At 42.0% G+C, this 27,511-nt stretch overlaps 1 protein-coding gene across 1 annotated transcript in view; it reads right to left on the minus strand.

Annotated features, from left to right (window-relative positions):
• fndc3ba (fibronectin type III domain containing 3Ba) overlaps positions 1-27,511 on the minus strand; it is a 92,238-nt gene that overhangs the window by 46,901 nt on the left and 17,826 nt on the right. The window contains 3 exon segments of the mRNA XM_054614070.1: positions 1,502-1,578; positions 18,646-18,721; positions 21,604-21,749. Of these exon segments, the coding sequence (XP_054470045.1) occupies positions 1,502-1,578; positions 18,646-18,721; positions 21,604-21,720 (270 nt within the window). The 5' untranslated portion in view covers positions 21,721-21,749.

Here is a 27,511-nt window from a genome sequence, read left to right on the forward strand (position 1 = left end):
TAGAACATGGATTTTTAATACTGTACTTGTGAGGACAGACTATTGATTATTGTTGATAGAATGCCCTTTAACCCCTCTGAACAACTAATAAAGCACACCCAACCTTTGCCCAATTTATAATGTCAAACGAAAATGTGAAAAGACCAGCGATATAATCCACTCTTTGGGAGATTTTTTTCCTCTTTCTGTTCTTGTGAGGACATCTGACAAAGTACACACACACTAGAGGGAGTCAGAAAAACAAAGTGCCCCCTGACACCCAAAATTCAGCACATTCCTGCTCAGTACTCTGTTGGTAGAGGAGCCTGCCTTGGTTATTACTCTTTCTAGACCTCACACCCATGATAGTAGTAATGCCTGGTGCAAGCTCTCTGTGTGGTTTGATGTAAACAATCACGAATGACTTCAACATATCAATGACGACCACTTTATCCACTTCTGATAGCTGTAAGTCGAAAAATAAAAACTACAAGTGAAAAAAAAGGTGCAAAAAAGTATTTCAGTCTGTCCTGCTGTACTTCACATCGCTCAAGTTGCACAACCATATTTGTATCTCCGCCAAATGATTATGTTTACGGCAGTGTGTGTGTGTGTTTGTGTGTGTGCATCTCTCTGTCTGTCCACGGCTAACCTTGCATACTGCTGGACCCACCTGACTAACATTTTTTGTCCTTATTTATATGACTGCATATTCCAGGACCTCCTGAGGTTTAGTGCTTCACAGTTTTTGAAAACATATTTTTATTGACAACGTATTTTGTTGACTGTTTAATACCATCATTGACTACTGACTTCTTTAAGCTTTTAACTGGCCGGTTACGGGCTGCAAGGGATCAACGACGGCTTCAGTTTGAACTCTTGTTTCTGCTACGCATTACAAATTGTTCCTCTCTTGATTTGCACGCCAAGGTTAAACAATTGCTAAAATTCACAAATGCATGTATGTATAACTATTGTGGTTTGTATTCATTCAATCAAACATTACAGCAGTAATCCTCGCATAAACAACTGGTGGAGATCTGCTCTCTACTGAGTACACTTTTCTAGTTTTGTTGTAAATACACAATTTTGATTACAAACTCCTTAATACATTTCAGGAATTTTCCAGAACCAGGCATCAGTATGTTGAAACAAGCCAGAAGGCTGCTTAACCGGCACCAGTGAACTAACAGCTAATAATAGCAGCTAATAAATAAGGAACATATTTCCCTCAGAAAGATGTTAAACTAAGGTTTTTATACGTATTACTTACATGCTACTAATTAAAACGGGATTTTAAGACTCAATAAAAGATCGCAATATTAGATGGAATACAAGGCTTTTTTTCTCTCCGAAAAAGAAACAACCGGGAAATTAATTGCAGTCACAAACTTTGTGCTGGTCTCCCTCTGTGTCTGACTGAAACTCTCCGACACCACACAAACACATGATGGACATAATACAAATCATGTATAGATGGAAGTTTAGACTGAAAAAACCCCACAAACAAACACAAACTGACCTGTGAGATGTATCCTGGGGGTACGTGGATTGGGGGGATTGACCCATTCGGGGACATCATGGGAACCTCAGCAGGACCTGCAATGGAGGAGAAGACTTATTTAACCAACACTCAACAGTACACATGCAGAGAAACCAACACAGCCACACACACACACACACTGAGGGGCAGGCCAGTGTAAAATGTGTCACAGATGTGTAACATGGCCTTTATTCCAGTGAATTAACCTGAACCAATGTAAATGCATGACAGATGATTCCTCTTATTTGAGGCAAAAAGCTACTTAAAGCTCTTGGAGAATGACGATGTCTGTAGCAACATGAAGGATGGATGTGTGTACGACACACTAAAAAAACCTGAGCTCTGAAGGAGAAGTAAGGAAATCTAATAGAATTAGCAGATTGAAAGTGATGTTGACTTTTCCACAATCCATATCCCTCCTCTCTCTGAAGGAGGTCTGCGGCTGGTAGAGTCATTGGGACCCCGTTGGGACAGCTGGAGGCAGAACTGGCCTCAGAATAAATCATGTTGCACTCACACACACTCACACACACTCACACACACACACACTCACACACACTCACACAGAGGCCCATTAATACCATAAAAACACATGCATGATAGTTGAATATTCTGAAACCTCATTTTCTTTAAAGGATAATTTCACCAAAATTACAAAATAAAATGATGTGCAAGTAAGAAAATGAACTTTTTCCATTTTTATTTTGGCTAACTGACTCTTTAACCCCTTTTTTCATCCCTCCCTTTCTTTTCTATCCCTTCCTCTCCCCTCTTCACCAAGTCCCATTCCATATATTCCTTCCTCCGACAACTTGTCCATTCTTGTGTCTCACTTATTCAGCTATTCCTCCCTCTTTCCTTCTCTACACCTTCATTCTACTGCTCTTACTCCCTTGATCCTGCTTTTCTTTCCATCTTTTCGCTCTTCTTTCCCATCTTTCTTCATCCCCCTTTTCAGGAATTCCTCCTGCATGATCCTCCCTCCTGCCCTCCCTTCACCTATTACTCACATCCCTCACTCCCTCCTTTAACTGCAAATATTGCTCACTTCATCCTCCCAGTCCTTCTCATCCTTTCCTACTTCACCCCTCACTTATTTTGCTAAGTCACTCTCTCTCCCTGTTTTCTCCCCTATTTCCACCACCCTCCCAAAGTCGACCCCCTCTTTCATTCCATCCCTCGATCACTCGCCCACCGACCTGACCTCTCACCAGCCAAACAAACAGTAAACACACACACAGTCACACGCACAACCTGAGTAAAGTCTGCAGTGTGGACTGGTTTTGCGTGTGTGTTTGTGTAGTGAGTAGGTCACAGGTATGAAGAGACAGACCTCTTTCAGTCCTGTCTGCTCCCCTACCATGGAGACTATGAAAGTCCTCATTGAGTAGAAGGTCATAGCATGGGGAGAACACACACACACACACACACACACACACACACACACACACACACACACACACACACACACACACCGAGTTCTTCTAAACCGCTTTCCATCACTGCTCACACACTGTCCCGAATACACACTCTCTCGGTGAGTCTCAGTCGTCCTCTCACACACACACACACACACTCTTGACAAACAGACGTGTGTTTGGACAGTCTCTGCTGGCTCTGTGCTCTTCACTCAGCAAACAGCAGCATTCCTGAGTCTCAGTCACCTCACTCAGACACACACACACACACACACACACACACTTGACAAACAGACGTGTGTTTGGACACTCTGCTGGCTCACACCTCTTCACTCACAAACACAGCATTCCTTTGCACACACACACACACACACACACACACACAGGCCGAATTACCCCCCAACCCCTCCCCAAAATACAAGACACTCTTTGTCCTGCTACCCTTCTCACACACACACACACACACACACACACACACACACACACACACACACACACACACACACACACACACACACACACACACACACACACACACACATATAGTATTGGACTGTTTGCCACTTAGAAAAGCTCAGGATAATCAAGCAGATGAACGTGTGTGCACTCGAGGGGTTGTTATTGTGCCCGTGTGTGTGCACATGCACGTGAAAGTGAACGTGGTCGGTGATCCACACTGTGGTAACGTCACCCTCAGGTTTTGCCTCCAGCTTTGCCCTTTAAGCCCCACAAATAGCGTCACGACTTCCTCTGTTTAATCCTGCTGGAGCGCCAGACAACACAGCTAACAAACTACACTCCCCTCTCATCTTCCATCTGTTGCTTCTTCCGCTTCCGACTACCGGGGAGGGCAGGTCAAGGAGCAGTTATGAGGTCATATACTTGCATGTGGGATGACGGGGTATTAACTGAGCAACTGAAGGACATAAGCATGTGTAATCTGGTCCTTTTAAGAGGCATCTAGGGGGTATCCGGCTCAAAGAGGAGGCTCCTTTTTTCCCCTTTACTCCCTTTTAAAATGGATAACTTAGTGTAGTTTCCAAAAACAAACTGTGTTCCTCATAAATACTGTTAGGACCACGTATCCCATTAAACCGGATGTTTCCTCTCACACTGGATGTCACCTGGAGCTCATCCTCTCTCATACATTGGCTGGTTGAAAATCATAATGTTATCATATCTTGATGACAAAATAAAATGTTCTACTTTTCTACTTTCTGAATGAATGCCTCCTTTTCAAATTGAAAAGAAAAGAATTGTAATTGAAGGTTTTCTTTTACACATTAAAAACTTTTTTCAAATGTAAAACATAAATTATATAAGTGTATATGCGATTTTGCCATAGAGATAGCAGATAAATACTGAATAGATTTCAACTGCAACACCTTGCTCTAAGAACTAACACTGAATACATGATCATTTATCAATGACTATTATTAAGTTAAGCACGGTCTGTGTAAGAGCATCAGATTTCTTTCCCATGTTTGTTTAAGTGCCGCCATCTAAAGCAACCGAGACGACCACAGGACTGATGACGAATTACTGCAACAAAGAGAGACAAAACAACAACAACAACTTTGACACACCAGATGGAGGAGCGGACGGAGGAAGACGGACAGGTGATGAATGGGAAAACACTGTTGTCAGGAGGAGAAATAGAAACAACCAACAGAACAAATTCCAATGACATGTGGTAAACTAGAATTACCGCCTCACGGCTGAAATCCTCCGCCAACCAGTTAAGATGCAATTTACATCCATGTCTGTCAAGAATGTCATCAACTTTTCTATTAGAGATTTGTGTGAAATTGTAACACATTATGGGCATATGAATTATTGAGTTATGGCCAAAATTGTTTTCTTAGGTCACAGTAACCTTTGACTAAGGCTGCCTATGACCTAGGACAATCTTAGTCGAATAACACTCATACAATTTTGTCGTCTAAGTTTAGTTTTTTTAATCAACAGATCCTTTAAACTGAGTTTTTTTTTTAACCAAAATTCACATACCACCACCACCAATCATGTGTTTAGCAGAGATGTGTTCATAAGTTTAAAATTACTAATCGACTAAAGAAACGTATTCCACTAAGACCAAAACAAGAGATTAGCCGACTAATCGACTTAGAGGGGGCAGCCCTTCCTTTGACCACCAAAATCTAATCAGTTTCACATCGAGTTCAAGTGGATGTTTTAAGAAATTTGTGAAGGAATTTTTTCCTGGTATTCCTGAGATTTTGTATTCACCAAAGTGTGATGAACATATGTTCGGAAAACTCGAAAAACAGCTGTCGCCCGTGTTAAGGCTTAAAAGTCTCAGCTCACAAAGTTTGTCCCCAAAGATTTACATTTGAAATATACACACACACACACTTCCATAGTAAACATCCTGTTTCATACTTTACCCCCCACATACACACACAAAATCTCAGTCAGGCTGACATTATCATATGCTCAACTCTTCTTTACTGACACACTCCAAAAACAAAGAAAGGAACACAAACCTACGATTCTGTCCAGCTGCCTGCACCTACATACACATTCATACACATTCATACACAGACAGAGCAGATGATGCAACATTTCATCAGATGTTTCCCATGATGCAGCTGTCAAAGACAGCTGTGACTGGGCCCCCAAAGCACAACACATACAGTCCAAACACATAGGCCAAACACTGAAAGAGTCCTGGTCTCACACACAGTTACTAACATCCGCAATAATGCACTAACTTACGCACGCTGCATAAACACACACTCACCCATCGATCAACGAGTAGATGAGTGTGTGAATTCGTATAATTCTTTCCGATCTGCCCATCTAACTGAAGCAGCACTGAGCTTTGAAAGAGGTGAAACACTTTCTCTCTTTCCCTTCATTTCTGCGCCGCACATGTGGTCACCACATTGAAAGGAAACGCAGACCCTCTTGGGAATGTGTGTGTGTGTGTGTGTGTGTGTGTGTGTGTGTGTGTGTGTGTGTGTGTGTGTGTGTGTGTGTGTGTGTGTGTGTGTGTGTGTGTGTGTGTGTGTTGGTATCAGACCAAAGGAGCCTGTTTGTGAGCTGACCTACATACAAAACAACTGGACTCCTGGATGGATTTCCCAAAAACTGCGCAATAAAAAAACATGGGGTTACTAAATAGACAGACTCAGGAAAAAAAGTTCAGTTAAGCACAACACACAAAAAGAGAAAGAGAGAGACACACAAAATGTTGTAAACCCTATCAGCACCCCATGGAGGCAGCTGTCCAATCTAGATGGGTATTTGTATTCCTGTGTGCATGTGTGTGCATGTGTGTGCATGTGTGTGTGCATGTGTGTGGGTGTCTGGGTCAGTTGTGACGTGGCGTTGCCTGGAAGTTATGTAAGCATCAGCAGGGTAATGTTATCTGTCCTCGGAGCTCCAAGAGCAAGACACTCCCACGACAGCTTCCTCTACTGACTGGCCGATACACACACACATACATACATACATACACACATAACACACACACACACACACACACATACACACCGAACAGCCAGATACACACTGTGAACATGGCCTATTGCCAAATTTGAGATGATATAAAATGATATAAAACCTTCAATCTTTTTAGTTAAGTGAAACAGCTCTTAGAAGCTCTGGGAGAGAAATGTAGGGCATGATGGGAAGTGTAGTGAAAAATGTGGTGGAATGGAGAGAAAAAGAGAGATAGAAGGGGGGGGAGAGTGAACTTAGCTATTGCAGGAAGTGTGGGAGACAAATTCAAAATAGCTCAGTGTAATGTATAAACAGGTCCCAGATTGGTACTACACACACAAACACACACAAACACGCACACGCACACAAAGTCCTTTGGTCCATTTCCGGTGAGTCAAGTCCGGTCGGACATCTTTTGCCAGGGGCATGATTTAGGTTCAGTGATGGAGGAGGAAGTCAGGACTTCCTGTGCTGCCCTGCCCTGCCCTCAGTAGCGACACCAACAATCTACAGAGTGACCCATGATGTGCTGGATATGCAAGGAACTAACATATATGCACATGTGCGTAAAGAAAATACACACCAACATTTCTGATCCTGACTGTGTTGTTCTGTGCGACAGTCAATATTTTGAGAGGGGCCGATGATTTACTGTGGAATGTAAACCATAAGCTGGAAAGTTCCTACGTCTGAACACTGGGTCTTACTGTATATACATATATATATGTGTGTGTGTGTGTGTGTGTGTGTGTGTGTGTGTGTGTGTGTGTGTGTGTGTGTGTGTGTGTGTGTGTGTGTGTGTGTGTGTGCACATTCCTCAGGATGAGTGAGCGCCCCAACTTATGGCCTTAGAGCTCAAAGTTGCATAACAGTGCCATAAGAGAACGAGTAGAAAGCATTCTCAGTTTTGCCGCCTGATGAAACTATAAATGCCGTGACGACTTCATCAACAGCCGACATCAGCATATTAACGGAGAGAAGAAGAAACAATCGGCATGAGGATTGTAAAACCAGGGCTGTATTTTAATAGCCCACTGGCTCGGCTTCATATTTCAAATCAAGCATGGCCTCCTCCATGCAGACTATGAAAAAAAAAATGGGAGTATTAAGCTTTTTGCAACAACAGTGGGGAATATTTTCCACCTCTGTTTGTTTAAAACCTGCCTTCCAATCCATAACGCTGCATGGGGTCTGATGGCAGAGAGGTTTGCTGCCAAGCAGAACTGCCAGACTTGTGCATGAAAGTCTTCTTTTCCATCTCTGGCTGTTTATCATCCTTGTTTTCATTTCATTTCTGTGCTATAAATCACTTCAAAACTACAGGTGACGTTTTCATGTTGGGCGCATCATTTTGGGATAAACACTTCATAAATCATAAAAAGGTTTTCAAATATTTGAAGTACTTGTGAAGAGCTTATATTCCCAGTCACAAATGTTTCCTCTAATATGAAGCTGCCAGTCTCTCCAGGTCTGCGCCAGGCTCCAGAAGATCCTGGAGACTTAAGAGAAACGTTGGCATCTTTTAAACATAATTTATTACTTTTAATTTCTTTATGTAACCTACCGTAATCAAGGTTCGACCCAATTAGCTCAAATATTGTTTAGTTTAAGTTTTTAGGTTTTTTGCAAGGGTGAACAGGACAAGACAGTCGTAACCCTTTCAGTGTATAACACTCAATGGCCCCAGAGAATTGGAAAACGTGTTATTATAACACTTTATTTCCTTTTAGATTCTTTGAGGATGATTTAATTCCAAATGGAGAGTTCCGCCAAATGCAATACACCCATTTAATTGGAAAAAAAACTTAGTAATACACACAACAACCAGGTTATGCAAGTATTGAAGAATTCTTCAACCGAGAACCTAAGTGGCCGACTTTAGAGTTTTTTGATTTTTAATACTTGTTTTGTCATTTTTCTTCCTCTAAATGACCACGGCCCTTCAGTTTTTCTTTTTATATCAAACGGTTAAATTTTAATTTCTAGGAATAATCTGATTGCTTTGTAAACGGCCCTAAAGCATACAAGCCAAGATCTGTTTAGTGTTCAGCTTGTAGCCTGAGTGCCAGCTCCACCCAGCCCAGATCTCTCTCCGGTTTTCCCCCACCCAAAAGGAGGGGTGCTGTCGGCCAACCTACTTCTGCTGCTGCTGCTGCTGCTGCAGTCTGCTCCGGAGGAGAGCAACGTAACGTCTGGAGGGACACTGAGACCAGCCATGCTTTGTTCTCAAGATCTCAATATGCACAAACACACACACACACGCACACACACATTGACACAGATGTGCATAGCCCGAATACACTAAGACAAACATTTGAAAACCACAGACAAGTGCCCAAATTAACACCTGGGCATTTTAAACGTTTAAAATGTCATGCTGACATGCACACACCCACACCCACACTCACACACACACTTTTTATATACACCTGTAGAACGCACTGACATTTAAATAGTTTACTTGACTGAATCACGGTCACCATGGCTCAAACAACATACAATAAAAGGACACACACCGGCTAGAATACATTTGCAAATCCAGACACAATAACCGATCACACACACACCCAAACTAGATCTTATCTATCATTATCACAGAGGCTATTCTCAGCTTGCAGATATAATTGTTTTGGGATTGGTAACCATGCAAAACACACACACAAACACACGCACGCACACACACACACACAGCGTTGAGCGACATACTCCACTTATCAGTCCTGCCTTACATGTACAAGCATGCACGTGCACACGCAAATATACAAAATCCAGACACGGATGACTCATTGTATCCATTCCCTAATCACCCTTACATGTCTAGAAGGAGAGAGTGAATGAGAGAAAGAAAGAAAGAGAGAGAGAGAGAGGGAGAAAAGAAGTGCAACAGCTGTTGGTGTGTAAACAGACCCAGAGTCTTACACTCATTTTCTTCTCTCCCTCCCTTCTCGTACTCTCACTCCATTGAATCCTCAACATGCAATCATTTCTCAAATGTTGACCCACTAAAGGAACAGAAATGCTCTCAGTCATTTTGACTAATTCTTTCCCCTCTGTGTGCGACCTGCTACGTCTGTACCAAGCTAAACTCCTCCCCCATCCGCTCCCCCCCCTCACTCTCCTACTTCTATCTCTCCACATGTTAATGTGGGGCATTTCTGGTGGATGAGTCACGATCTGAACAGCACTGAGTTTGTGTCCATCGCAGAGAGCAGAGAAAGTTTGTACGGGGGAGAACGAGAGGAGGGGAGAAGTAGTGGGAATGTAAGTGGAAAAGAAAGAAGGCAGGACTGGAAGTCGTAGATTAGCAGGGACTTTCCCCCCCCATTCCCCATCTCTGAATTCCACTGTGTTGTTTGGATGTGTTTAAGTGTGCGTCCCTTGGCTGCAGAGTGATCAGAAAAGCAAGGAAAGTGGAGACATGGTGGAGATGGTGTGTAAATGCAAGAGGGGGGGAAAACATGGATAAGTATTTAAGTCAAATTAAGTTCTTTTTATATCAAACTTGTTCCTCCAACGATCCCTCCAATTATTCCTCGGCCTCCGTGGTTGGGCCCTCCCATTGACTGACACATGCTTCCCCTCCCCTAAACCAATCAGATCAGAGCAAAAGAAAAACAGAGGGGCTTCCCTGTGCAATATAAACACACATGATGTAAACAATCACATGTGTATTCTATGCAGCTGTGCAGGAGGCCTGAGGAAGGAAAATCCATTCCTGTCACCACTTGCAGCTACAACAGCCCCATGTGATCAATAAAGATTCCACCAATAAGAATTGAATCTTATATGAAAAGCTGCGTGAGCAACATGTGGAGAGGACTTCACATTTTTAAAAGGGCCCTCAAGTGTTAATCTAAATAACAGCATGCATATCACTAAAAAAAAAAAAAAGCTGGAGTTATGAAGCTTAAACTGAATGTAAAAAAAAACAACTACATTACAGACACACAGAGAGAGAAGGAGAGACAGGGAAGCGAGGGAGGAAGTGAAGGAGGTCGGAAAGAGGGAGGAAGGAGGAGGGAGGAGGGAATGAGGGCGGAGGGAGGGAGAAGTGCTCCAGCTGTACCCTGAGCTTCAAGGGAGCCAAGAATTTCATCCCCTGGAAAAGCTTTCCTTCCTTCCTTCTTTCTTTCTTTCTTTCTTTCTCTCTCTCTCTCTGGAAAAGTCTGCAAGCTCCCTACTCTCCCTACAGCTGCTGTTCACACACATACATCCACTTTCGCACAGTCTTAAATATGAAGACAGAGTTCCCTCCTGTGTTTCGCCTCGTCTTCTCTACCACCCTCAGAACCCTGCTATTGCCCTAATTTGGCAGCTCCAAACAGCAAAATAAAGCCGTCTCAGGAGCTTTCAGAGCAGACCAAGTCAGCAGCACAGGGGTGGCTGGGGTCATCGCAGAGAGGAAGTGGCCTCGCCCGGAATGCATGGCAGCAGACAGGACCAGACACGCAGCGTCTGATCTAACTCTCCTCCTTTTTCCTTTTTTCGGCTTTCTGTCTCTCTCCCTTTATTTACCTTCCTTGATTCTATCTTTTCATTTCCACTCCATTTCTTCCTCCCTCTTCGTGCCCTACTGTGTGAGGGCATTGAGTTTATAAGCGAGCGCTGGGCAGGGCATACAACAACAATCAACTCTCTCTCTCTCTCTCTCGCTCTCGCTCTCACACATACACACTAAAGTCAAGTTCTTAACTACCCTGTGCCAAATGAACCAAACCAATCCTCTCTGTCCTTTTGTTTCTTTCAAAGTACATTTGAATGGAAAATACTTGAAAAAGAAAATAAGACAGGTATGACACACACACACACACACACACACACACACACACACACACACACACACACACACACACACACACACACACACACACACACACACACACACACACACACACACACACACACACACACAACACACACACACACACACACACACATATAAACTGTGCCCAGAGGGACTGCATTCCACTACACGCCACCTGGAGTGAGAGGAGGTTCCCATGGTGACCACTTTCCTAATTCCAATGGGACATAACATAAAATTAAAAACACACACACTCCCACTAAACACAACTCCAGGATCGGTTTAACAGTTTACCAAGAGGGCATAAAAACTTGAAGGTAAGTCTTCCGGCCGTCAAGGAAAAAACTAAATACAGATAGATGCATGCACCCAAACATCCTATACACACACAGAGAATTTCTCCATGATATGATCCTTCCCCACCATGTGTCTCTCCACCCATCCCATTACCCTTTTTTCCAGCAAAGCAAATTCCCTAAATACAGACTCAGCAGTAGGGGGGAGAAACCTGCAGTTGGGTTAGCTCTTCACAAACACAAGACTGAAACCTCACTGTCCTAACCATAACGCTTGCTAAAGCAAAACTTTTGATATGGTTTCCTGGTCTGACAGACAATAAGAAAGTGCTGGGAGATTTAAATAAGATGTTAAGAGCAGGTATTTGGAGTGCAGATGGTGAAATCTGACATTTCTTTTGATAATCTCTTAGTGACTTTCCAGTGAAAACTATGCATCTCCAAATTTGGATAAGTATTCATTTATAGGTTGAGAAAACTCTCATGCGTCTTAAACGAAATAAACCAGAAAAAAACATTGAAATATATAGGACTGGAAATCAGGCCTGACTATCTCAGGAAGTTGTTGAAAAGTTGTGGTTTACATACCCTGTTTTCATAAGATGGCGTTGAGATAAACTAGTCAGAACATGAGCAAAGTAAGATTTGAACTTTAGCGAAGTAAAGGTGAACTTTAAAAAACAAGGCCACACAGACACAAAGGCTGCTGCTTTAATGCACTGCTTGAATATGCAACGCACCTTTGAACGGTTATGGGATAAATTATGCCTCGGTCTAAAAGCAAGTGGCATAACAATAAAAACAACGAGCTCATTCATTTGTCACACAAACAGGAAGACAAACATCCACACGGCAGTACACAGTACGTTCATTTCAATACACATAAATCCTTCAGTAGACAGGCTGACGGGAATACAGACATCACACAGCTGTCTTCCACCTGCACATTCATTCTCAATCCTGCTCCGTTTTAATTGTCACACTGCTCCATATTGGATTTTACAGCGGGGTTTGAAAAGTTCCCAAAAAAAAACGGGGACCAGCTGAAACAGAACTCTTAATGAAGCCCTTTCTAAGAAAAAAGGGTATTTGCGTCTCCTCACACAGTTTGTTTAGAGCCATCTGGCGCGGGGGTAAACACAAGCCGCTAGACTTTCCACCATATTTCTGTCGACCAGCTATTTCCACTTACATCAAAGGGCTCAGAAGTGCACACTTTGGGAGAAGACTGGCGAAAAAAAAGGGAGAGGCTCAGGGGGGGCTTGTGTTGTGATGCGATGAAACCAGCATGAGGAATATCAGCGTTGTTCATCCAGACAAACGAGGAGAGACGAAAATAGGGAAAGGGACAGAGAGGCTGAATGATGAAAGGGAAGGAAAAACACAGGGAACATCCCAATTCTCTTCATCATCTCCATCATTTCCCTTACTCGCGTAGCTCCTCCCTCTTGAGACACGAGGAAGAGATGCAACGAGGAGGGAACCGAGGAAATCACGAATCATCTGAATTGACGTCAGCGACTGATCACTCACTAAATGAGCATGACTTGCATTTGCATTTACCAATTTGTTTTCACTTATAAATGCATTACTCAATAATCCTAGATTGTGATGAAGCCTCATAATGTGGAATAACAATTTAGTGACCAAGCCATTTTGTACAAAATGAAATAAAAAGCTCACATTACAACATTGGTCACTTCTGGCAGATACACAGTGATTGATTGCTGCACTGTCACAATATGGAAGGCATGCCAATAGATCATTTTTACTACTTGATGAATAAGAAAACAATACAATTTTATGGACGGTATCTGCATTTGTGTCCATACACAGCAGTTATTTGATAAAACTGCATTGTTGTGGTGATGGGATTTCAATGCAGCATCCAATTACTAAGACATTTTCATTGGGGAGTATTTGTCTAAAAAGATAACTTGTGAATACTCAAACTAAGCAACTCTGATAAGTATTAAGGTTCATGCTATTTCTTTTATGACAGTTCGATGAACAGAATTAGGATGCACCCACAGAGAGGGAGAGAGTGTAACGATGAGAGGGAGCGCAAACAAACAACACACATCTGCGGGTAAAACACGGAACAGACCATGAAGCACAGTGTGATGATTCACGCTCTGTCCAGATGACACACACGCAAAGAAACATGTGCACACAGCTGGTGCAGAGACCACATCATTGAGGTCCCGTTGGCAATGTCCACCATAACCATTGTTTGTCGGAAGAAAAACGGCCCTGGGCTAACCGGACAGCAGCAGAGCATAGGACTACATTTCCCATAATGTCACTGCAGTAATGCAGCAGTGGGAATGGACTGTATCATGCATGCATACTGCATCTACAGACCATTCAGTTTAATACTGACCTTTTTTTAAGGTTTTAATAAGTTTTATTATCCAGAAGAATATAGCCTGTTGGAAATATTTTGCTTGTTTTTGTTTTCTAGAACAAATTGAGAAAACTAAAGGTTAAAACATTTTTTTTATTCTATACTAACATGCTATTTAGTACTTTTAAAACAGTAGATATTTTTGGTAAGTTCCAAACCTATGTATAAAAACGATTTTACACAAACTTCATACTATTTCTGGTGAAATATTACAGAACGCTAACCCTGGACACTGTGAAGACAAAAACCACGCTTCAATGTAAGTGTTAGTGTAAGATTCCACTTTGGTAGGCGCAATACATTTTTTTTTAACCTAAGTTCAGACTTTCATTGTTTGGTCACACTAGGTTGGCACGGGTTACCATGGGCACAGGAAGTGAAATGATAATTACAGTTCAATGCGTCTGGAAAAATAAATGCTACTTTTTATACCAACAGATATATGGTTAGACTTCTGTACTATAGTATATATATTGAGTGTGAGATTTCAGACACAGCATTGCTAACTCAACATAGAATTCATTTTAAGGGGTCTAATCTAATACATTCTCAGTGCTAAGGAAAGGAGTTTTCCTACTTAACTCCCATTCCAGTTTTTCCGCTTGTCCATGATGCTTCATTAGCCTCTTAAAAGGCCCTGGAAACACTGCACTCTGGCAGATGCATGTGTTTGTGCAAACAAGTTTGGTTCATCATAAAGCCAAGGAGTAGCTGGTCACCTGTCACCATAACCTACATGCACAATGCGGCACAGATTAACCATCTCTACCCAACTCTACTGAGATGTTGTGCATTTAGGACTTCCAGTAAATCAGCCAGAGGTTGCACTATGTTGTAAAAATGAAGGCAATCAACTGTTGACTGTTATATCAGCCAAGCCCACAAAGTACCAGTACTCTGCTGCCACCCAAGCCTCATGATGTCACATCCTCCCTAGCAGGGCACAGCTTCCTGCTCCTCACCCCCTGGCCTCATCATCCCTCATAAAAAGTCCAACAAAGACCAAACAACACAGTAAACCAACACAGCCTTGTAAAACACACATAGACACACATGCGCACACACACACACACATATTAACACACTCGCATTCCATAGCAGGGGTGCTCTAACACACCCTCTGGAGTCTTGTCCTTTGATGTGAGTGTGGGAAAGCTCAGGGGAATGGTCTTAGTGGGGGGAGGGAGAGAGAATGGGAGTTGAGAGGGGGAGGGATAAAAAGGAGGGAGAAGAGTTTATGTATGAGCGCAACCCGATGAGACGGTGAGAGACGGACTGGGAGCTGAGGGGGTGGAGGTGGGTGGGGTCAGTTGAAGCTGACCCCCAGAGCACCGAGAGGTCAGTCCGTTTAAACAGTGGACAGTCTCACACACACACACACACACACACACACACACACACACACACACACACACACACACACACACACACACACACACACACACACACACACACACACACACACACACACACACACACAAATCATTTTAGTTATATTTTAGTTATCGTGGATTTTTTACTTTTTTTTAACTTATTTAATATTCTTTACTGTGTTATTACTTACTTACTTTATTTTTTTTTTACTCTGTCCCTTGTTTGCACTATCCTCTCTGCTGCTGTAATCCTGCAAATGTCCCCGCTGCGGGTCTAATAAATCTTATCTTATCTTATCTTATCTTATCTTATCTTATCTTATCTTATCTTATCAACAAACTGATACAGAGGGAGATTTCAGATGCGGATACGCAGATTTAATGCTAGAAAAGTGGCACAAAGAATTACCCATTAAGTCGTGGAGGCCAAATAACAGATGCAGACTCTTGAAGACATCAGCAAATAAGGGAAAAGCAGAGGAAGCAACATCAGCAACAACACTGGCAGAACTACTGAAAATGAGCAGACGTGAATTATTTGACTGTGCACCGTCCAGTTCTGAATCGATTTTTATGTGCCCCGAGGTTATGGAATTTGTTAATACAATTTCTGTATTAAACTTTCGGTCCAAATAAAAAAGAACAATTCAGCCAGTAGCCTTTAGTGGTGTTGTGGCTAATGAGCAGTAACTAACATCAATCCAACAAATACAATAATCTCTTTGCTGCTCCAGATGTGGTTTAAGTATAGAGGTAGAAAAGAAGCAAAAGGAGGGCGGGAGGAAAAAAAGTCGTGAGGATTAAAAGAGGGAGAGAGAGAGAGAGAGAGAGAGAGAGAGAGAAGTGAGCAGAGGAGAAGAAAAGCTGAGCACTCATATGAAAGAATCTCTTTCGGCGGCTGGTTTCTGCCTTGGCAGAGCCTGTGTGCGTACGTGTATGCATATTTTCAAGCATGCACCACAGCGCAGCAGCTAAACAGAGGTTACTTTATATAAAAACCGGTCCCTGGTTGTGCTCTCAGGTCTCTGTAATCTCGCTCTCTGTCACACACACACACACACACACACACACACACACACACACACACACACACACACACACACACACACACACACACACACACAGACACACACACACACACACACACACACACACACACACAAGCGTGCGCAAACTCCAGAGCTCTGAGGTCTGAGACATCACACCAGAGTCTCTGTCTAAAGAGCGACTGGGTTCGCCTTCAAAAACACACCGCCACACTCCACCTCTCGTTAAACCCAGTGACCTCCTCCAGATAGACAGAGAGAGAGAGAGAGAAAGAGAGAGCTAGAGTTTTGTGTGTGTGTGTGTGGCCCTCCACATTAATAATATGTGCATTCAAACATGACCCCCTGCCCCGAGCCAACCGCCCAATTAACTGTCGTCGACTGCAGTAAGAGGCACCGGAAAAAAAAACACACACACACACACACACACACACACACACACAGACACACACTGTGCCTGCGATGCTAAATTTTGCACGCACTTGCACACATGCACCCCCACAAATAAACAGACACAACCGCCAGACCCCAGATATACGTCAGTGCTGGGTGTTCTTGCCAATCCGTGTCTGGTATCCCAATAATCTATTCACTGTAAACCCTTCTTTCATCTATCTTTTTCTCTCCATCAGTAACTCATTGATCCGAATCCATAATGTCTACTGTCAGTTGTATCTGCACATCTTTGCAGCCGCACATCCCACCATGCACTGTCTCTATCTGGCAATATCTGAGCCTCCAAGGTCTGCCCAGAGCGATCCCTCTGATTTCAGGGAAAAATTGAATTACACTGCGGGCGGAGAAAAGGAGGCGGGCTGTAATTAGTTACAACATAGAGTATGGAGGGGTGGTGGTGGTGGATGGGGGGGGCAGGAGGTTTTCTTGCAGGAGGGAGTCAGTGTCTGAGCCAAAAGTGCTCTCACTCAAAGAAAAAAACCTTCACAGAGGGCAAAGAAAAGAGTGAGGGAAGAAGGGAGAGACAGACAGAAGGAGGGATATTCAGAAGAAGACAAAGGCACCCTTTCAAGGTCCGAAGTAACAGCTTTCCCCCTGCTGACATCATCAAAGTGAGACGCTTTTCCACAAGAGTTGGGGAATTCCCGTGTTACTGCCACCTCTTTTCCGCCTGTAAGAGCCTCTAAGTGGCTTGCATGTCCAACTCTTTTCATGTACTGATATCAGATGAAGCCAGAGAGTGAGACAATGGCGGTCCACTCTGTCCCAATCTGTCACTGACTATGCTTTCAACTACTGTAGTCTTATTCAATTTGATGATAGCACGGCAGACGTAAGCTTTTCTTCACCCCTAGTGCTGCATTATAGACCAAAAATACCTTATGCAACAAAAAAATATATGAAAAAAAGGTATGGTGGGACAGGGCAGGGGAAGGGATCTATATATTTATATATATTAAGGGGATTATTTGTGTGTATATGTGATTAACATTAAGTTCATTATTTAAGTTATAGAAAGGGGTAGGCACTTATAAGTGTTTATTTCTGCCTTCTTCTTTTCAAACATATATTTATTTTGTTTATTTAGAATTTACTGTGCTCTTCTTTTTTGTTTTCTTATTATTTGTTTCATATGAAATATAAAATCGGTCCATCTATCTATCTATCTATCTATCTATCTATCTATCTATCTATCTATCTATCTATCTATCTATCTATCTATCTATCTATCTATTTATCTATCATGACTATCAAACACTAAAACATTTCCACTGACCATTTTTAAAACCATTATTTGTACAATTTTTGAAAAGCAAAGATTTGTGTAGAGACTTGCTTGAGATTGGTAAATAACTTTAAAGTTTGTCACAATACTGCTATAAAGCAGCTTGAAAGAATGGACCATTATGATGCATTCATGCGTTGGTGGAAAGTTACAACATCCTAGGTTTAAGAGTCATCTCCTCAATTTCCTAGAATCCATGTATCACCTGTCGGACCACGCAATAAAGGAAAATACCAGCATGACATTCCCTTTGTGGTTAACCTATCTCAAGCCAGTTTCAAGTCTCCATGAAGAGATTTTTATCATAAGCTGTAATAAATGGCCAAAGGCTACCTAGGAGGTAATACAGTAACACATAATCTGCTTTGGAAATCCCCCATGGTCAAGTTGTACATTTTTTTGTTGTTCAAATAAGTGTGAAGTTTCAACCCACAAACATCATGAACAGCCAGAATATAATTAAAGTGACGGGAAATACTCTGTCTCAAAGTGACACACATCAGAGCAGCCACCAGGCCACATGTTAATATGATAATATGATAATATAATAATAGAGTATATCAAGGCACTGACCCTGGATGCATTGCAGTGAGCCGTCCTCTGCCCGGATGGTAAACGTCTCGCCCGGGTTCACCTGCACCAGGATCACCTGTACCAACAACACGTACACAAAACAACACAGTTACATTCATTTTCCCTTTCCTTTGTCTCTGATCGGTGCTTTCTGCCGTGCATATTGATGAAATACATACATACATCTTCAACAATCACAATGAATGAGGTGTTAGGTAAGCTAATGGTGAGACAATACTGCCGTCTCTCTTTTAACCACACTGACTGGCAAGGAAAACCACTGAAACCAGTATACACACGGACTGATGGGTCCATGACAATTAAACATGCAGACAGGTGGCTGGCGCACACGCACACGCACACACACACACACACACACACGCACACACACACACACACACACACACAGCCCAAATACGTGACACTGTTTTGATTCCCTGGTGTTTCTGCTGAATATGCCGGGAAGGGAGTGGGCATGCACCTTACCGTCATATTCTCCGCATACAGATTGTTGAGAGTGCATACGTGGCTGTAGACATGAAACAGGTGACCCTCCATTACACACGCGCGCACACGTATTCACGCACACACACACACATGCATGCACAGCCCTGTCTATGCTCTACAGGTGTGCCGTGGTAAAATCCTCATATCCTGCGCTCCTCCCGTAGTGTCTGCATGCTCTCCCATCTCAGCGCTAACCTGCTCCTCTCTCCCTCAGACACACACACACACAAACACACACTTCCTGCTCCGTCTGCTGCAGCGGCTGTTGTTGCTATGGGAACCCCAGCATAGTACAGGGCGACCCATGTTTTCCCAAAGACTTAGAAAACCCCCATATCAGACCATGTGGGTGGTTGTTTGTGGAGTGACTGCGCCTATGTATGTGTTACACAAGCCAAGATTATAGAATGAGTAATCATGTAGCGTGTGTTATGTTTTGATAGAATGATTGGTCCCTGACGCTGTAATGATCCAGTCGCCTGATGCTTTAGTACTCACAACATTTTCTATATTTAGTAAGAAACAAACTGTGACAAAGGAATGCTTCTGACACATAAAAGCTGCAAAACTTTTCTTTAAAGGTGAAACTGTTAAAGAGGGTAAATGTTTTTTTAACTTCTTTTAGAATTTAGTGCAATATGCACTTTCAGCATCCTGAAAAAAAAATCTGATTTTGGCTGAACTGACATTCTCCAAACACCTTCTTCGGCAGGGTACAAACATTTAATAAAGCAACTTCTGAGAAATAGATTTCCTATCTATCAAGTTTATTTAGTAAACGTTTTCAGGCTTCGGAGGTACAATATATAGAGAGCCAAACTGAAAATTAAAATTCTGTTCTAAAGTCATAATCAGATTGATATCTAAAATAATTCTAATTATAAAAAAAAACAGGTATGCAGTTATTTCCTTTGTCCACAAAGGAATCAGATATTATTATTAGAAAAGATTGCAATAACATTGTGCATTTTAATAATTCTGTTTTAGCAACCTTAAAGGCACAACATTTCCAAAGAACCTGACCTCCGAAAGTCACCTAACCTGACAGGAGGAAGGGCCAAATGTCTACATAGTTGTATTTCATTATGTCACAAGGTTGAAACTGTCACAACTGTTTGGGTAATAACAAATTTCCCAATTTTTTTTTTTTTTCTAATCAGGAAGGGTTTAAAGGGCTAGAAGTAGATACTAACCTATTTTAGTATACAGATAGGTAACCCAGGACTAAGTTTCACTTTTGCATAAAGAAAAATGAAAGAAACCTTTGATAGGAATTTCCATTGCGTTACAGTTACAGCTGGCTTAGATTTTTTTATGACAGCACTTTGGCTCTTTCAAAGTTTTTTTTCCCCCATAACACATTTCTTTAAACATTAAAAATGGTAGATTTGAAACCGTTGCACCCTTACAATTTTTCCGGTGTCTTTGCTTTCATGCACTGAAGGAACAAACAGACACAGATAAACACACATGCAGGTGTAGGCAGGTAGAGATAGACAGACAGGAAAGCAGATAGACAATCGAGCAGACAAACACAAACACAGAATATTTACTCAGACTCAACACAGACACTTGTGTGCCCACACAGACGCTAAAAGGGTAAAAGAAACTCACTGTACGACAGACTGAGAAACAAACAAATAGACAAAAACACGGACACACGCATGCAAAGTCAAATCTCTATAATCATCGGTCTAGAATCCTGATTCCACACTAGGAACCCAGTTTAAACTGGTGGGGTGTTACATTAAAAAGATCTCCCTAACTACTGTGTGTCGCAGCCAAAACACTTCCTCTGGGCTGTGGGGGAAGCGGACAGGGACGACGCATAAACAAAATCATCATCATCATCATCATCATCTCTCATCTACCAAAAGCACACGGTGTAAAAATATATCTGGGACAACAGGATTAAACCAAGGTTAACTGTGATGCTTTAAATTACGTCAGTCGCTTCCTCTCGCCTGAATCCAAGCTCGGGTGGGGTTTTGTACTTTGAAGGCGATCCAGTTGGCTCTGTGGATTCTGATAAGATCTATCAGCGTCAGAGAAACAGTCCAATCCTTTTTCCAAAGTCATTTAAGCTAAGGCCTGGGATCCATCAATGGAGCCAGTTGTAAGTCTCTAAGATTGAATGATGCAAGTGTGTGTGACTGCACGCGTCTGTACTTATTCTTGTTCGTAATGCTTTACTGTAAAAGCTCGGCAGCTATTCATCGCCTGCGGCAACAGCTCGTGAGTCATGTGACGAAACGACAACAAAAGTGCCTGCATGACTGTTTGATGTGAATTCCTGAATGCATCTGGTCGGTGTGTGCGTGTTTGTGTTGCAACACAAGAATGCTGCGAGGTGGCAGCGGCTGCATTTGTATGTTCATTCTGCGAAGGGTGACTGGATGCAAACGACAGACGTGCGCGTGTGTGTGTGTGTGTGTGCGTGTGTGTGTTTACCTGCTGTGCTGCGTCACCGTTAACCATGTGAGGCATGAGCGGGACCTCCCCGTTCAGGAGGGGGGGCGGAGCCAAGTCCAGTGGAATCTGGTCTGTCATCATCATTGTGACGTACATTCATGGAGAAATTCACTGAACTGCCCTACCTGGGAAAGTACAGAGAAAAAGAGAGAATGAGGAACAGAGCACATGAGTATTGTAAAGTTATAAAAACACACACAGACGTTTTTTTGTTTGTTTTTATTTTACATTAGGATTAGGGATTTCCCCATGCTGGTTTAAAAAGCAATCAAACTTGATTCCAGGATGTCAAAAACACACCAACTGCTATACTTTAGACTTTCATCCAAAGGTGAAGGTATAATAAAATATGGCTTTATAGGCTAACTGGCTGGAGCGTCATATAACAAACAGATGTAAGAGTAGTATCAATCCTCAAGTAAACAAGTCTATTACTGAAAATGTCAAGCTACTCCTGTTTACAATGAAATGTGAGGCCGGGTAATGCCAAACGTGTATTAGTCCAGCCAATCAATGTGTTTTTTTAATTTGTGTTTATTGTGAAAATTCCTCATTGAAAAAACTATTTTCTACTTCATATGATCGTAAAGATCTCTTTGCATTTTTGAGTGGCTTTTATGAAATTCTAAAAAAGGTTCTCACAAGCAGAACAATGAGAGAGAGATGGAAAGACTGATGATTGTCCACTCAACCTAAATAAGAAAAATAAACCGCATAGAAAGGCTCAGAGGACATTACATTAATAACGTGTTCATAACAGTCTAACATTAATACCTTCCTAATATGTTGACTTTTCCTCTTATACTGGCTTTGTGCAGACAGATCGGCTTTAGTGAAAATACAACAAGTCACATCATGTCAACTTAAAAGAAAAAAAAGATGAAAGAGGCAGAGGAAAAACAGAGATGAGAGTGAGAGACTAATTCAGAGCACTTCATGGTAAACAATAGTCTTGTAAAATACAGGAGGGATTGAGGTGGATATCCTGCTTGGAGGATTAATAAAAAAGAGAAACATTGGATGAATGAGGTCTTAGTTTGGTAGGTGAATGGGGATTACTGCACCTGCTCTCAGCTTTGTAAATACAGCACAAAAGCAGATCAGTATTCCATATAGGATGTCGGCAAAAGGCCCTCTGGGGTCAATATTGATACCGCTCTTTAGAGAGAAACCCATAGAGCCAAGTCTGGATTTTGTTTCTTTTGCTTGGATAATAATAGCAGTAAATCCAAAAAGCACAATAAAAAAAAATCCATCTTAAGTGGAAAATAACATGGCTTTACCTAATTGCCTGTAAGGCAAGAACCAAGCCTCACCAGGGTTTTTAACCAAACTGTTAACCCCGAACTTAAATCAGCCACAATGCATGTGCTCACACATACACACAGCAAAAACACGTTAAAGTTCCCATACGCTTACGTCAGCGGAGGTATACATGCTGTCTCCTGGGGGAATACACTCATATACAACAGATACACGAAGTACTCCGGCCAAAATGTTCCGCGAAAGCTAACCTCACACATAGAATATGCAAACATATACAAACACACGCACACAGATTCATCACCAGAGGCAGATTGCTGCATGACGTAGGTGCTTCAATTAAACACTGGTGAGGGAAATCCCCCCCTAAAGAGCTACACACACACACACACACACACAGTACGCATTAGGGATATGCCTTTCATTTCAGTAAAGATATATCTCTGATATCCGTTTCTATACACACGCGGCATTCCTCTGCAAACAGCTGTGTGTCACCGTGTGTCATTGCTTTCAGCTGGTCGTCTTCTAGCACTGACGAGGTCTTTGAAAGGGTTAGCGGATCACACAGCTGTGGTTCATACTGTTGCAACATAAACACACACACACACATCACTCAGAGTTTTTCTAGCCTCTCTCCTGTCTCTTATTTTTCTTCTTCTTCCATCTTAAACTCTACCTCTTTCTCCATCTGAGCCCCATTCCCAGTTCAGCCTGGCCATCCTGCCTCAAACACACACACGCATGCACGCACACGCACACGCACACACACACACACACACAGAGTTGCGTCCAGGACACATCACAGACAGATGGTAACACCACTCTCATCCTTGCCAGGAAAAAGAGAGGAGCGAGACAGAGAAGAAAGGAAGGATTTATACGATTTATATGATAAATGGAAAGCGAATGAAGAGGAGGACGGTCCAGGACATCTCTTCCAATAACCCTGCGTTCTTAAAATAACCCCTCATTTCCTGAAGAAATTCATTATATTGGTACAATCTTTTCACTCATGCATACTCTTCAGCCTGAAGCAGAAATGAGATTCCAACAATGTACGCTATTTGTATGACGTAAAAGAGAATCTGGTGCTGGGTGAAGTTACTGGCAGGGAGTCTCAATCAAAGAACTTTCAACTGGGAAATCCACATTCTATAAGTCAGCGGAAGCTGAAATGAAAATGCACCCATGCAAAGCACCCGGGTGAAATGACTGAGGACTGTTTCAAATTGTGAGGGGGGATATTTTCATTCAGAATTCTGCGATTTAACCATGCAATAGCCTTTACATTTAAAGTTCATTTAAACTACAAGTTTTGAGAAAAATATGGAAATCATTCGGGCTTTTATTCTTTAAAATATTCATAACACTCTAAATAAAATAAGACTTTTAAGACAAAAGTTATCTGAGCCACAGCCCCCATGGTTTCAGTCTTTATGCTAAGCTAACCCTCTGCTGGCTATAGCGTCACCGCACAGACATTAGTGGCGTCGTTCCTCTCACTCACAAATAAGCAGATCTCTCAATGTGTCAGACTGTTTGTCGAGCGGTCTAGTAGATAAACACAATGTGTTTTGTTCCGCTTACTGACGTCTCGTTAAATAATTTCTTGCCATTGGCATCCTCTAAATTTAAACGCTTAACCTTTCACGGTCATTTGGAGCAACTGATGTGTGAAATTGCACAGTGCAGAAGCAGGTTTTAAAAAAAAACAACAACTTATTATCCATTTGTCCACTGATGTCAGATTTGACTGTTTTTGTTAAAAAAAAAGTTAAATGTTGGAGGTTAAATGTTGGAGGAAGTTAAATGTTGGAGGAAGTTAAATGTTGGAGGAATTTAAATGTTGGAGGAATTTAAATATACAGTATATTTACAGCTGCTGTTTCCAAAAGGATCTAATGCACATATCCGGAAAGTTAATGTAAAAAATGAATGAATAATGGCCTTTGTTTTCCAGTGGAATCAGTACCAGATGGATGCTGCTGTTGATAGCTGCAGAAATCACCATGCACACGCACACACGCACACACACACACACACACACACACACACACACACACACACACACACACACACACGAACACACAGGTTTCCGTTCCCCTACGGAATGTGGGAGGAATAAGGTGTCGATTCCCAGCAGGGATAAAATGTTAAATTGAAAAATTCCACGTTGAATACAGAAAACAATCACCCACTTGTCTGGGTGCATGAATGTTTATGTGCCTGTGTATGTGTGTGTGTGTGTGAGAAAGAGCATGTGTGTGCGCATGTACACGTGTCTGTGTCATTAGACAGAAAGCCCTGTGTAAGCATGGAAACTGCCTCTCCAACATAAAAGATGCATAGAGTAAAACACACACCGAGATGTAACACGCACGCACACACGCACACGCACGCTCGCACACACACACACACACACACAAGCCCTCGATGTTCATCGGCAGCTCTGACCTCATAAAACGATGGTCATTACTCATACAGCTATTCATCATTCACACACACACACACACACGCCCAATGACTCCAGTTTGTCCATCCTGATGAAGCATAATGGACATTCACAACCACCTAACAGACTGTCTGACTCACTTCCAGTCGACTGCTTCACACCTCTCTCTGTCATTCTGTCGGTCTCTCTGTCTCTCTCTCTCTCTCTGTCTGTCTGTCTGTCTGTCTGCCTACCAGCATTCATGTCTGCCACAGTACACACACACACACACACACACACACACACACACACACACACACACACACACACACACACACACACACACACACACACACACACACACACACACACACACACACACACACACACACACACACACACACACACACACACACACACACACACACACACACATTCATGCAAAATAAAATGAAGATAAAAAAGATTGGTAGTTCTTGCTCCGATTAAATTTGGCCTCAGAAACCAGCTTTGATTTATATTTCCATATTTGGAAAATATAACAACAAAAACAAATGATGTCACGTGCTCTCTAACCAACTTTTGCTTCTCCTTTTTCTGCACATGAATGAATTATTCACAAAAACAAAAACTCTGCCAAGAAGTGTGAAACTGATCACATGTCCGCTTCTTCGTCAAACCACAGAGATTTCGTTGATGACAAAAAGGAAATTAGAACCCTGTGACTGCATGCACTTTCTACCAGAACAATAAAAGAAGAAGCTACATGTATATCTTCTCCTGGTGTTAGTCATTCGGAGCTTCAGCATGTCTGACTCTCTTAGTTTGTAATTTCCTATGAAATATGTTTTTTCTTATAGGTCATAAACTATTCCTCTTACAGTGTTCATTAGGCTATTTGGCATCACAAGATTTACTGTAGCTTAAAAATTGAAGCTACAGTAAATCTTAGCTGGCTGGCTACCTGAGGCTGGTGCAGCTTGCACATTGAAACCATGACGGGGAGAGAGAGAGAAAGTAGATTTCTTCTTTCAGACTGCCAAAAACAAGCCAATGCGATGAGGCGGTTGAACTTGGTGTTTCCTCAGGCTCCCCTTGTGCCGTCCACTCAAACAACAAGAAACATTCATGGCTGCCAGAGATGGAGACAGAAAACACATGTGCACACGGGACACAACTGGGGCCTCGTTTTGAAACAGTCAATAAAACTAAGCTGTCTGTTTCATTCCTTTATATTCATGTAATTAGTATACAATCGCAATTAAATGGTAATCTGTATGAGAATGAGAAATTAAATTCACATGTAGTTAAAAAAAGAATGTTTGGGAGTTTAACACGTTTAAAACTTTGACTTGAAATTTGTCGAATAACAAGTCTGATTTCAATTTGAAAGCCTAAGATCTTAATCTGTAATACAAATTAATAGTTTGCCTTATCACAGTCTGAGTCATTTTGTCCAGTAAAGTTTAATTTCCATGACCAAAGCAGCCCTGAAGCTTCCCCCCTGCAGAGGGCTGTTCATAGCACTGATTTTTTTATCCAGCTCCAATCATTTGGCTGATAAACTCATGGTAACAATGCAATCCTGTGAAATTTGCAGTAAACTGATCTGATTCATTCTAAAATGTGCTAATGGTTTAGCTTGGGGTCAGTCTTTTCTTAGAGTAGGATGATACATGGTTCACACATGACTGGTGTGACAAGTCCTTTTTAGAAGTGAATGTGTCACAGAAAGAGATAAGCATTGATTTCAGATATAATCCTGCTGTCGCCCCCCCACAAGCACTATTATCAAGGGACAGGCAGTGGAGATGATGGAAATCTATAAAAGTCAAGAAACTCTGACAGAAAGCAGGTTGAACTTTGAGAGCCACACAGAGCTAATCTGTAAGAAGAGTCTGTAACAGATAACTTTTTTGTCGAAGGAATGTGTCTAAGGAATGAGTTTAAACACAGGCAACAAAGTGTTTTTCCATCAATCTTATGTTCTGTAGTTTGTCTGAATTCTCTCCTTTGTCCGTCAGAATGGTAAACATGGTGTGAGATTTGGTGTGTTTGATTGCAGATACAATGTAACTGCTTCACTGTATCAACTGCTCGCTGCCTTGTGTTTGTCAGTTTGGTATTTGGATTAATTGCAGAGGATCAATATGCATCCGCAGAACTATGCATGTGTTGATATGAAAACGG

Source organism: Anoplopoma fimbria, chromosome 15, assembly GCF_027596085.1.
Source record: "Anoplopoma fimbria isolate UVic2021 breed Golden Eagle Sablefish chromosome 15, Afim_UVic_2022, whole genome shotgun sequence".
Classification (NCBI taxonomy): Eukaryota; Metazoa; Chordata; class Actinopteri; order Perciformes; family Anoplopomatidae; genus Anoplopoma; species Anoplopoma fimbria.